The 13,965-nt window shown below is 44.6% G+C and overlaps 1 protein-coding gene across 1 annotated transcript in view; it reads right to left on the bottom strand.

The window, feature by feature from the left end:
* The window catches only part of mgat5 (alpha-1,6-mannosylglycoprotein 6-beta-N-acetylglucosaminyltransferase), an 85,384-nt gene that overhangs the window by 39,932 nt on the left and 31,487 nt on the right, over positions 1 to 13,965 (bottom strand). The window contains exons 6-9 of the mRNA XM_079336348.1: positions 11,680 to 11,751; positions 8,094 to 8,258; positions 5,346 to 5,515; positions 2,760 to 2,894 (exon numbers count right to left, since the gene is read on the bottom strand). Coding sequence (XP_079192474.1) covers positions 2,760 to 2,894; positions 5,346 to 5,515; positions 8,094 to 8,258; positions 11,680 to 11,751 — 542 coding nt within the window. The remainder of the gene's footprint in view (positions 1 to 2,759; positions 2,895 to 5,345; positions 5,516 to 8,093; positions 8,259 to 11,679; positions 11,752 to 13,965) is intronic.

Consider the following 13,965-nt stretch of genomic DNA (forward strand, 5'->3'; position numbering starts at 1 on the left):
GAGAAAAAAACCGCCCCTCGCCTGTCCCCAGTAGATCTAGCCTCAACAGATGGCGAAGTGCTGCTGGAGTCATAACATGATGTAGATGCGGCCGCAGTGAGGCTTTCAGCGGATACTCCAACTCCGAGTGAGTTGAACGTGGGAGCCCTAATGTGGCAGGAGAGCTGACGCTTTCCAGCTCAACAAGTGTGCACTTAGTGACACTTGCTGCAGAATAACAATCGAGTCGATGCCGAGTGGGGAAGTAGTCCCCGAGTAAAAGTGTAATTTCACGAAATCCATCTGAAGTGAGTCCACGTATACAGTATATAATGTTGAACAAAGGTCCTCTTCTCCCAGGAGACATTAGCGACTAACAAAACGGATCCACATAGGTCATTGAGAATCATCGGCTTCATGTGGGGAATTGCTGTTATACATGAATCTATTGGGGGGGGGGGGGGTCCCTGAGGGGAAACACAACAGCTGCATGGTGAGTAGACGAGCTGTCTTATTAAAACATTAGGCTGAATTACTTCCCGAGGACACCGCAGGGAGGAATACTCTGTGAGATGTCATTGATTGTTTTATTAGGATTAGTCAACCATCTAATAAAGGATTTTATCGGTGATGCGCTTTTAAGAACTCTGGCCGTATTTCACAAGAATTAAATAGCAATAAATTAGCAATGATAAAATGGTTCATCGGCTCATAAACTTCCTTGTACTTCGACTTGTTCATGGGCATTTGATCAAATGATGGTTCACTTTTTTTGTCTGATTGATTGGTTGGATTAAACCCTTGTTGTACAGCCAATGGGACACCAGAAGCATCCCTAAGGAGAAATATTAGCATAGCTTACTAGCGAGCTAAAGTAACATACTTTGAAGTGTGTTTAATAACTCAAATAGGCCTGGGTGATTCAGTGACATGATAATTAAAGGGATTTTTTTCTTTTGTAATTATAGATAAGAAAATTTCCAGAAAAGTTTGACAGATTTAAAACTGTAATGACGCAATCCAAACACTGGAAAAAAGGGGGGCGCTAAAGCATCTTGTCTGCTAGTCGTCAACGGACAACTATTCCTATTAATACATGTTCAGATGCCGCCAAAGCAGCGGTTGCAACTTGGGGTTTAGTGTCTTGCCCGCAGGACACGTCGGACATGTTGTTAAAGGAGCTGGGGCTCGAACCGCTGACCTTCCAGGTGAGAGATGGTCAACCGACTGAGCCACAGCCGCCCCTGGTGGAAATGACGAGTATAATTTAGCCTGATAGATTCAGTCAAAGACGCCTTTGGAAACGTTTTATTTTGGAATGAAGGGAAGAGTAACTAATGTAAGCAAGGTCAAAAAAACATCACGTGATCGCTGCGACTGTTGATATTACCACGAACACCTCAACAATAGAGTGTCTGTGCAGATAAATAAACATCACATACGAGAAGTACACACCCGTAGAAGCTTTGCATACCTGAAGTGTGGAGGCAAAACAAAGTTCTTGGCAACGACGTGAAATAGAGAGAAGCCTGTCTGGTTTCATTTCTGAGTATCAGTCATCACCACAAAGTGCAGAAGTGCTTCATACTGACAGACTCTCTGCTGCCTTTCTGATGCCGATGACATTGCACTGCCGAGATTAGGTTATTGGATGAAAGGATTAAATGAAATAGAACAACAGGGAATCATTGGCTCAAGTTTATACCCAGAAAAACAATAGCTGAGAGTATTCCCACTCCTCTGGAGAAGTATGAAACACAGCGATACAGAGCTGGAAGAGAGTTTGCCAGAAGACTGGGGAAATAACAAAACGCATTACTCACAAATGGGCCTGACAGGCGTGGTTGCTTTGTCACTTAACGCATAAAAAAAAAAAAAACCACAACCTAGAAAAACAGGGACAACAATGACACAGTTTATTGTTTCACAAGCAAATGTGCAAACAAATCCGGCATGTTAAGCCCATCGGATGTATTTCTCCCCGACAAAGGGAAGACTGAAAGCTTTCACTAGAAGGATTCTTCGGCCCTTAAAGGCAAGATGTCCAAATAACTTACAGGAGAGGAGAAGTCAAGTGGGCAGAGCAGCCAAGCAGGGGACCTGACGGCGTTATAATTAGTAACTGTACAGGCTCAAACTGCAGTCATGGTGCTTTTTTTTTTTTTTAACAAAGCTCCAAGTCAGAGCTCTGACATAAGTGATCTGAAATAGTCGGAGAAATAATACGGGAAACAGCATCTGGGGCTTACATTACGCTCTGAGGCTGAATCAATTTCCTCAAGGCACAAAGAGAGCGGATGCAGTATAAGGTGTTATGTCGCAGGCGAACAAAGCCTGGTGACAAGCAGGAGGAACCAGCGGGGCCATTAGTGCCCCCCAGACTTATTGTTCCTTCTCTTTTCCTGTCAGTCGAAAGGGGAAGGGATGAGAGCTTTCATTTCAAAAACAATCCAGGAACGTCTCATGTGGAGTCCTCGGCGGAGCGATCGGAGACGGAATCGACTTGGCAGCTGAAAATATCGCTACCAACAGGCGTTACCTGCGGCCTTTTGGGAGTACCAGCGGTAATGTACCAGCAGAAAATAGACTAAGCACCAGACAAGCCTGGACCTCGAAACCCCTTTTTCACACGAGGGAGAAGCTGTGAAATAGTTGGCAGCGCGGCGAATATGCTTCGAAAGAACTGTACAAATGACGGAATGATCCGGTTGACAGATTGATGTGAAGACAGTAAAAGAGGAAGGCCCTTGCTCAAACAAACAGAAGCAGAATGCACTTACTGGTAGTGGACCCAGGCAGGTCCCAGGGTCTTCTTAAACTGGGTGAGTCCTACGATGTCGATGTAGATGAGCTCCACGATTTTGTCCCCCTGGGTCGGGCAGCTGGACTTGTTTCCCATGACCTTGCGCATGATTCTAAGGGCGGAGAAAAGTTTTGAGATAAGATTAAAAATTCAAAATGTGAGTTTGTTTAAAAACTGGATCACCACTAACACCGATTGTACACATCATTGTATCTGGTATGACAAGGGTTGTTTTAATTGAAGGATCTTTTAAACCCCTCTATTTCAGCTCTGCCTAGAACAGCCTGTTTCTGTGTCTGTCGCTTTAAATGCAAATGAGCTGTCTGACCACGCCCCCTCTCTGGAAGAGGGATGTGGCTCAGGTATTCTCGCTCCATGTCCTGCGCTTACGCTGAGAAGGCGGACTCGAAGGGCAGAACAAACACTTATCTGTGGGAGTGTCATCCACCTGGGGGAGGGGCTACTGCCCTTTGTGATGTCACTAAGCTCTAAACAGCCTGTTTTAGCACACATTTTCTGAAAAGTGGAGACGAAAAAAAGACGAGGGGGGTGGACTTAATTGGCGGGTTTGTAGATGAACTTGGGACTAGTTAGAAAACCATTGTAAATGGTACATTCCATTATATGTGACCTTTAAGAAAAATTAGCAAGTTGGCAGGTTAGCTAACTTGTACATTATTCTGGCGGATTTTATTGGACATGATCCCATTAACCCTTTTATGGTGCATGTTCAGAGAGTGTATTTTCCACAGGTTAGGTCAGAAATGGCGCACAAGATACAACATAACCTTGAGGTCAATTCAATTTGAGTTTTTGGGTAGTTTAGAAATGTATTTGGAAACCTTGAAGCGCCTTATTGTTGCAGACTTTTATTAATGTATTCTCACCATTTCAATCATTTATTTTCATGTCATTTTTTTTAGGGTTTCTCTGATAAACCTCAGAGCATTTCACTTCCTAATCCCCAGTTTTAAACTGATTGAAACGACCTTCTATAACCCTGTCCTCTGGTTTCTTTTTTGTTCTGTCCTCTAACTGCTTTATAATTGACTCAATATCATTACAAATGAATGCCACACTTAAATGACCAACATTAAGTTTGATTGATTGATTGAAAGTCTGCTCCTGTTCTCAGCGTACTCTGCTGTGTAGCAGCAGTGGACACAAATTTAGTCCAAACAAGGCGGAACATTTATTGATATTAATTACTGCTGTGGACAGTCAACATTTAGCACGTTGTTTCTTACTGCTCTAAACATGTATGTGCATTAAAAGGCAGCAAATCATCCCTGACGTAGTGAGGGTACTACAAGGAAACTCAACTAAATGTCAACCCTGATGTGGATACAGTACTGAGTCAGTAAACAGCCTACACCTCCAGTGACATTGTCTAAGTCAGTGTGCCGAACACCAACACACAGCAGCTTCATTTGGTTATCCTTAGTCAAATAACCGGATACTGCGAGGTTGTTTTTTTATCCAAATGGGAAAAAATAAATAAAAAATAGGGGCTGCTTTGACTCCAGGCTCGATTGCATTTGCCTACAAAACCAACAGTGCCAAACAGTTTCTATGGAAACCTGCAGTTCTTTCACCAAATGCATGTTCAATATCTGACCTAAGTCTGTTGCTGTGCAGAAGCACATCTGCATATGTATAGACAACAATCAGTGTTAACTCTGGTTGTCGTTTGGCCTGCAGGTGTACTTACACAACGTGGTAAGAAATGCAACAGAGTCAGATATCCAATCTTTTTTGTTTTTTTCAATCCACTGCATTATTTTGCACTGCAAACCTTAAGCTTTGTTGTCTTGTGGCAGCTCATGTTTCATGAAGTTGCTAGCCTGAAGCAGAAATTGAGAACAGGGCTACTACAGAGGTCTGGTAAGTTTACTTCCTGCTACACCCTCCGGATTTCATCCCTATCTGCCTCTGGTGAATAATTCATTGTCTGCATTACAAACAACATTTTAAGTTTCGTTAACCTTGACAAGCAAAACATTAAAGTAAACAGAACGTTCACCATCCTTCATTAGAACTCCTTTGAGAAGTTGATATTGGCGCCTGTGGACGTCCAACAGGGCCCCCTGTGGACAAGCTTTCATCTGTTTGCTGATCATGCCATGCATCCTTGACTTCTGAATCTCATCCTCCTCTCTAACAGTCTATGTTTGAATCTTTCAACACATTCTGTTTGACTGCAGGGGGGGTGGGTACGGGTTCAAGTACGACATGTGGCTACTTTTCCTGCATGTCGCATTCTCCCATTTTCCTACTCAATCCATCCTACTCAGTCTTATTAAAGAACGCCTAAAAAGGGAGAAAAACATGAATCGCCTTTGTTTAGAGATAAGCCAGAAAGAAGAATCAGATTCAAAAACAGGCCGCCGCCCACTTGGAGGTCTGTAACCCCTGTACATGAGGTGCATGCAAGAATCACTAGGCTACTATCATGTTGCTGATAGTCTTATTCGTTTTTCTAGGTCAGAGAGGAAACTATATTCATTTCATTCCATGTCACAATCAGCTAACCACTCAGGAGCGTATCGTCACTGGTACTGACTCTTTGAGCTCGGCCAGGGAGGCTGAGATGCGAACATCGTGGCCCAGCAGGTACAGCGTCGTTATGAGATCACTCCATTGGACCAGCTCTCCCAATGGGCCACCGCTGAAGGCGTTCTCTGCTATTTTAAAGCCTGACTCCTTGGTTAGCAGGCCCAAATGCACCAGGACCTGATGGATGGAAAAAAGAAAGAACAAAACATAAATCTCCATTTCTGTCTTGATAGTATGGCAACACTTACAATCAGTCTGTATGTAAAGGAAGGGAATTTTAAAGGGGACATATTATGCCCCTTTTTCAATTTTTCTAATAGTCCCCTGTGCTGTAAAAGAAACACCTATGCTGTGCTTTGGTGAAAATATAACATGAATAAAGAAGCAGAGGAGGTTTGTGACCCTGTAGAAACCAGCTCTCTCTAAACGCTCCGTTTTGGTGTGCGTCTCTTTAAATGAAATGACTCCGCCCCCCTGAGTTTTCCCCGTAGACATCACTCTTCTGCAGTGAGAATAAAAATGGCAGACCTGCACAAAAGTATTACTCAAGGCTGGAGGTGGAGTCCATGGGTGGAAATACCAGGGGAGGGGAGGGGGGATTCCAACTTGTAATGTCACAAACTGAGAAAATTTGAAACGGAGCATTTTTCTCTGCGTGGTAAGACTAAAGCAGACCACAAACAAAGGACTGGATGGATTCATTTCAACTTTTGTGGGTCAATAGACACTCAGGTTACCTAATAAATGTTCAAAAACAATGTTAAAGTGGATTTTTCATAACATGTCCCCTTTAACTCTCCAATATGTTATGAAAGAAATGCGCCAAGAAAAATGGACAAATAATTCAAAGGCAACTCCAGGTTTCCATTTTTTAAGATCTAAATGGGGGATGTTAAAAAAACATCTTGATCCTTGCGAAGGCCTGTGAAAGCAGTTCAACTTTTCCCCTGCACTCTATTAGGTGCACGGTGCAAATACACACACGCACACACACAACACAGTGGATTGTCAGTTGCTGAGAGGAACACAGTGTTCCTCAGCAAGTGTAGGAAGTAATAGACGGCTTTGTTTGAAGTGACCGCCGCATTTTTCATTGTTGACAGCCTCAGTCCCGGAACACCCCAGTGAAGGATTAATATGTGCGGATTAATAACCAAAAGAGATTAACGGCTGAAATAAAAACCTGGCTTTAAAAGTATCTGGACTGAGAACAGGAAAAAATAAAACTGTGTTTAATTATATGCTGAATAGATTAAACAGAAACAGAACAGGATAGACAAGATGCTGAAGATAGATAAACAGATGGCTGGATGCAGCTTCTGGTTTCTTCTTGCATCCTCCGCGTTGCCACTGGAGATGCTGCTTTGCATCAGCACCAAGGTATCATGGGAATGTGCAGTGAATTATTCACAAGGCCGCTTGGAAAGTGTGGAGTACATTATTCAGTGCTGGGAGCTGCTGCCAGCTTGGGACACAATTGAATATCCATGTCAGAACTCTGCCACTGCCATCTCTCCCCTGAGCAAAAGTGGGGTCGCTGAACGAGTGTGAATAAGTGTGTGTTTGAGTGCGTCTACCTTGGGCGTGAAGTTCTGCAGGCTAAGGGTGAGCTGTTTTTAAGAAAGTTTTTGACAGGGTTGCTTTTCTCCCTCTCTGGGAACATAAGCAATAAGATTCAAGCTCTATTTATATTCAGGTGTGATATTTTGGTCGAACTTCCAAAAAAAGGGAGCTACACTTCTAAAGTGGAGAGTGTCTCATAGCTGGTTTAGTAATAATACCAGACAATTTCAAATATTAACGTTAGGGTTATAGCTGCTTTAAAATCTGCTATGGCGATAAGCATCAACAGGCTATCCTGTCACTAAAAGGAAGAATGTGTGACTTTTTCCCATGTCCTTCAGCACTAGCATGAAACCAAAACAAACTGTTGTTTGGCCTCCACTCTCCTCCCACAACACACGTCCAACCCCTCTCCGCTCGCGTTCGCAGGAAGGGGTGGACATATGTGTCCCTGGCTCCAGCTGCAATTGCCTGTAGCCTCCCCATTGGTGTGTTAGCAGGCTAACGTTAGCACACTGAAGCTAGCTAAAGGAGGAGCATGTAAACACACCTCCGACAACGCAGCCATCGGAACTCGCGCTTCTCACTCAATGTCGACAGTCATGACTCAGAGAGACCTTTACATATGACAGACTTCATTTCTGCTGCACAGATGTGAAAAAACGTTCTTCCTTTAAAGCACCTGTGAGGGACTTTTGGTTTACGTTGATTTTGGCGCCGCCTGTGGACAGAACGTGCTGCTTATAAAAAGGTAACACTTGTGAATAGTCTAATCCAAAGAAAATAAAAAAAAAGATGTTCAGGTTAGCATACTGTAACTCACTTTTACTAACGCCTACCCCCCGCCAGTAGATTCATGCATTAAATAATAACTTCATAGGAATAGTTAATCTTGTTAATTATGGTTGTGTTGGCTTTTTAGATCATGTATAGGCTTCAATATTAATCTGTCTTAGTCTGTTTCATGTACAGCTAAAAAAATTCTTACAGTAGCTTTACGTTTTCATGATACAGTTTGGTGTGTAGTAATTATTTCTTAAAAAATGCTCTAGAATTAGTGGAAATGGCAGACTGAATCTTTCAGGACAGACTTTCTTAAAAAAAAAAAAAAACTGTGTTGCTGTGTTAAAACAAACAAGCCAGACGGGGGGGGTGGGGGGATGTACTGGGATGTACTGCACGCTATTCCCACCTTCTTCTTCCTCCGTCGCCTGGCCAGGTTCTGCTTTGCAGCCAGCGAGCGGATGGCGCCGACCCACGGCTCAGCCATGCGCTTGATCCTCAGCATCATCCAGCGGAACTCCTCACGCTGTGACATCACGCGGTAGAGCTCGTCGAAGCTGGTGCGAATCTCCGCCTGCACGCACAGACACGCACGACACAAACAAGATGAGACACCGCAGTGATACAGCCAGTAGGAAGATTTCATCTCCATTCATGCAGTCACAGTGAATACGCTTCAACTCAACATGTTAGGACGAGGACATCTATGTCAAAGCTTTAAACCAAGAAGAATCTGAATACACACAAACTTTATCTGATTTGTTCTCACGTCGTTCGCTTCTTTTACCTCGAAAAAAAATAAGATTGTCATCCAACTGATTTGATCCTTTCTGCTTCTGCCATTAATTAATGAATCCTATCGTATTTAAAATCTTAATCTTAACTTTCCAAATGGCCTCAGGTTCTATTCTTGGAAGAAGAGCTGAAATGATAAAACTAAATGCCCCTGGTAAAAGTTAAAGTCACTGCTTACTCCAGGAGAAGGATTTCTCCATTCACCGCTGTAGATTTGCAGATAAACTCAATGGATAGAGACAGAAAAGGGACGAGTTAAAGATAACAGCTGGATGGTTTTTTTACAACTTCTCTGTGTTCTATTTTTTCAGGGAAAGCTCTCAATAATCCTACGAGCTTGGAGTAAAAGGGATTCTCCTGAACGGATAACGACCACGATAAAGCGTCACATAAATCTGAAAAGAAAACGATACATCATGGGAAGCTAAAAATGAGCTTTTGTACTGACAGCGTGTGTTTGAGAGCTCTCCTTCGAGAAAGACACGGAGGAGTAAATCTTACCAGAGTTAAAACTGTAAAGAAAATAAGACTGAACTCAGAAAGGTGGAGATTTTAAAGTGCAATTGTGAGCTCTGGGTGTCGGGTGAAAGCTCATTTATGAGAACAGATTATTAAAGAGGGGAGGAGAGGAGGAGGAGAGGACAGACAGGAGAGGAGAGGAAAGGAGGAGAGGAGAGGAGAGAAGGAGGGGAGGAAAGAAGAGGAGAGGAGGAAAGAAGAGGAGAGGAGATGAGGAAAGGAGAGGAGAGGAGGAAAGAAGAGGAGAGGAGATGAGGAAAGGAGAGAAGAGGAGGAAAGAAGAGGAGAGGGGAGGAGGAAAGGAGAGAAGAGGAGGAAAGAAGAGGAGAGGGGAGGAGGAAAGGAGAGAAGAGGAGGAAAGAAGAGGAGAGGGGAGGAGGAAAGGAGAGAAGAGAAGAGGAGGAAAGAATAAGAGAGGAGAGGAGGAAAGGAGAGAAGAGGAGGAAAGAAGAGGAGAGGGGAGGAGGAAAGGAGAGAAGAGAAGAGGAGGAAAGAATAAGAGAGGAGAGGAGGAAAGGAGAGAAGAGGAGGAAAGAAGAGGAGAGGGGAGGAGGAAAGGAGAGAAGAGGAGGAAAGGAGAGGAGAGGAGATGAGGAAAGGAGAGAAGAGGAGGAAAGAAGAGGAGAGGGGAGGAGGAAAGGAGAGAAGAGGAGGAAAGAAGAGGAGAGGGGAGGAGGAAAGGAGAGAAGAGGAGGAAAGAAGAGGAGAGGGGAGGAGGAAAGGAGAGAAGAGAAGAGGAGGAAAGAATAAGAGAGGAGAGGAGGAAAGGAGAGAAGAGGAGGAAAGAAGAGGAGAGGGGAGGAGGAAAGGAGAGAAGAGAAGAGGAGGAAAGAATAAGAGAGGAGAGGAGGAAAGGAGAGAAGAGGAGGAAAGAAGAGGAGAGGGGAGGAGGAAAGGAGAGAAGAGGAGGAAAGGAGAGGAGAGGAGAGGAGGAAAGGAGAGAAGAGGAGGAAAGAAGAGGAGAGGGGAGGAGGAAAGGAGAGAAGAGGAGGAAAGAAGAGGAGAGGGGAGGAGGAAAGGAGAGAAGAGGAGGAAAGAAGAGGAGAGGGGAGGAGGAAAGGAGAGAAGAGGAGGAAAGAAGAGGAGAGGGGAGGAGGAAAGGAGAGAAGAGAAGAGGAGGAAAGAATAAGAGAGGAGAGGAGGAAAGGAGAGAAGAGGAGGAAAGAAGAGGAGAGGGGAGGAGGAAAGGAGAGAAGAGGAGGAAAGAATAAGAGAGGAGAGGAAATTAAACACATGAACATTAAAGAGGATTAGAAGGTGAAATACTAAAACCTTACATTCATTATTACTGATGTTAAACTTTAAGGACTCATGGTAAGCCTGAACATACGAATGTGAAGCCGTGAATTGGCCGATGTCAGCGAGAGAACGACAAATGAAGCAAAGGAGAAACCCTAGTGCCATTAGCAGCTGCTAAAGGTGGCAGGAAAAGGGCCGTAGCAAGGCATTAGCATCCCTCATCACGACAGGAAATCACTCCCGCAGACTCAACCTATTAAAATCTGGGCCCTGAATTAAAATCTCCAAAGCCTGTCAAATGGCATCCCCCCACCGCGGCCGGCTCAGCGCTGTTGATGCATCCAGAGAGGGGATGAAGAGTGCTTAATATTGATTCACCCGCAGCAGAGGGAACGGGCTGATACTGTGGACGGTGCAGTCGCTCGCTTGCACGCCCGGAGAAGCGCTCCAAGTGGGATTTGAGTGAGCCGCCGCATTGGCAGGGATAGAAGATAATTATTCCAGATTTGTCCCGAGGTCCCGTCACTCTGGCTTCGGTCTATGAGAGATCGACTCCTTAATATGCCGCTGACTACGCGGATCCGCTTCAGCCTGCTTGCTCATTTTTTGAACATTGCAAGGGGCAAGAAAAATTTTAAAAAAAAATCTCCTGCACACTCCTGATGTTTAATCAAGAAACAAGAAAGAGATAAAGAGTTAAGGATGAAATAATCCACAGCATGGCGATGAGCAGGAGCAAGCGCTGGCTGTGCTTCGGAGCGCTAGCATGAAGCAGTTGTGTCGTCTCCATGGCAACAGGTCTCTTAAAAAGGTAGCCGTATGGCCGACGTCGCTCCGAAGCGATTCAATGCGCGCGTTATATTTCAGATTCTTTCTTTCCATTCATTATGAGCATCAGAAGGAGGATGTGAGCACACGGCACGATCCGTCGGGAGACAACAAAAGAAAAACCACAGGGAATATCTTGTAATTAGACAAGAGCGACCGTGACATCATTTACAACTCAGGCTTTACTGACCCAAACCGTACTGATCCATACGGGACCGCTTGGTGGAAACGAGTCTTTAGAATATAAGAGCTGTGCCTTTAGGTTTTTCCTAAAGGTGCAGAAAAAAAAAAAAAAAAATGGGACTTTGGAGATTTGGTAGTTCCTTCCACTACCGGGGGGCGACAGAGGAGACTTTGGGCTCTGTTGTGAAGATCGGACCTGACGCCTGTCATTGGCCGAGCGTATAGCTGGAGGGAGAGAGCGTAGACCTGGATGATAGAGTTTCGGGAAGGAGGAGCTGTGCGGGAGATTTTGCAAGACGAGCAGTAAGGGAGGGAAGTGAGCTGATGCGTTTGGATCACCTGCAGGGGGTTCGATGCAGGAACACCTACCTGAGCATGCTCGGCTGCAGAGGGGTAACACGTTAAGAGCATCAACAGTGTTTGTTGCTCACCTGTCCTCGCCTGTCGATTTCTTGGGCTATGGTCTTTGTCCTCCAGGGCAGACGAGGACACCAGTTCTCCACCTACGAAACAAGCAAACAAAACTTTTTTAGACAACTCGGTTGAAACGTGGTTGATCGAACACATGCACATTCACACAGACGTTCAGGTGAGTTGAAATCCACGGCAATCTGCGAATGCCTGTTTTCATAACCGCTATTACAGTGAGGCATTGTTGGAGAACCAAACAGGGAAATGTTAACACTGCCAAAGAGCCGAGGGCGAAAATATTTGCAGTCCATGTGATTTGTATAAAGTGCGTTTCAAGTTTGGATTGCAGGCTGTTTGACATGTGCGGCGTATGTTTGGGGAGCAGTGAAATGCCGAGCGAGTTCTGCAAATGAACTTGGAATTTGGGTCAAAGACAAAACAATGGAGTGGAGAGCGAGCGAGAGCGAGAGAGAGAGAGAGAGAGAGGCTTGATGCGTGGAGATATTTCGGCGCTGAACAGAGAGCGGACTGTTACTCCATTTGTGATTCATCTTTTAATTCGCCGTGCCGTCGCTCCGGCACTTCGTTGGTCTGACTCTCCGTCTGTCACTCACTGTTTCCACACAGCTTGATTTTCTGCCGTTTGCCATCCACTGACAGACCCCCCCCCCCCCCATTGCATTGTGTCTAAAATGTGGACGAGCAAATTATTTCTGAAAAAGGAAATCTTCTCACGAGACATTTTTATGTTCACGTTGAAAATAACCGGCCCACTAAATCTGTTGTGAATGAAAGGCATCCTCATTTTCTACTTCCCTCTTCCAGCACTTCCTTCCTCTTCGACATCGATTCTGATTGGTGTTTTGATCGCAGAGCCGTGTGTGTGTTCTGCCTCTCTAAGCAACAAGGTGTGTTTTTTTTTTACTCTTAAAACCACAACACACACACACACACACGTCATGGACGCACAGCGGGTTAACATCTAGCATGATAGGTTGCCCTCTGCAGTTCGACCCCTTTGCAAGGTTAACGCTGTGGCGGACAAGTATGAATAATAAACAGTGGGAGGCTGTGCGTTCGACGGGGCCCACAATGGACGAAGAGACTGATCGCAAACATATCCACGGCAACCGTGAAACCACACGACCGGGAGAGCTGTTGGATCAGCGGGATGGAAACCTGCGGAGAGGAGATGCGTTTGTTCCCGTTTCAGGGAAAAGTCGACAGACGAGAAGAAAGAAAAGGGTTTCTCTCATCCTAATGGATCCGCCGTCGTCCATCGCTCTTCTCTTTCTACACGGAGCGGGCCAAGGCTTTCTGTGTTCTATATTAGTTCCGTGAAACGCTCTTAGCTTGTATACAATATTCATAACAGGGAGATGACCTCTGCAGAGACGAAGCCATTCATAGAAGTTGTACTTTTTTTTTTTTTTCTCCTCCATTAGAAACTCTCTCAGAGAAAGATGAGCTCTTCTTTTAGAAGTTTCCGGAAGCACTTTCTATCAAGTGGGCCGTGCTGGAGCACCCACCACATCTGGCCAACTCTAAAATACAATCCATGTAAAATGATGTTCTAACTTGATATGAGTAAGCAGCACATTATTGGGTTTAAATTACAGACTGTATAAAATATGGACATTGTCACAGTGACATCAGCTATTGGTTTGCGAAAAAGGCTTTATGAAGCCAAATGATTGCATGCAACATATTGGAAATATGGAATTCAATCAAGAGGCAATTTTTCGGCGTTAAAAAAAAAAAAAGAGCCAATGCTGATTTTTAAAAAAAAATCTTTTTAAGTCATCCGTCTTGATGTTATGATGAATCTTTACGCCTGAGTGATGCGTTGGGCGCGGTGTGTCGCTAGCCGTCAGAAGGCTTCAGCTCTCTGCCGATTGTTAGTCGACTGAAAGTTCAGGTTGAAACAGCGTTTCCAGCATGGCCGCCGCCGCCGCCATCCACGGGCTACCAAAGTTTACAGACTCAGACGTTATGTTTTTAGCAAAGAAGATGCAGTCTATCTTTGTTACACAGAAAATAATACAATACTTCTGGACGTGCTTGATAATTTTTTTTCCCCTCAGACTTCATTTAAATAAGCAGCAGTGAAATCTGGTCATGTTTTTCTGCTTTACTAACTCTTCAAACACAATCAGTGAATGTTTTCCTTGCTCTAACGCTGCTTTTTTTTCACCTGTTTGCTAAAGACCAAACAGACTACGGCAGGGTGGAAGAGTCATTAAAAGTCCTCCCTCAGCGGCTGAAAAACTCATCTCACACCCGCCGCTCGCTCCTCTCCCTCCCCG

The sequence above is a fragment of the Symphodus melops genome (assembly GCF_947650265.1).
Source record: "Symphodus melops genome assembly, chromosome: 23".
Lineage (NCBI taxonomy): Eukaryota > Metazoa > Chordata > Actinopteri > Labriformes > Labridae > Symphodus > Symphodus melops.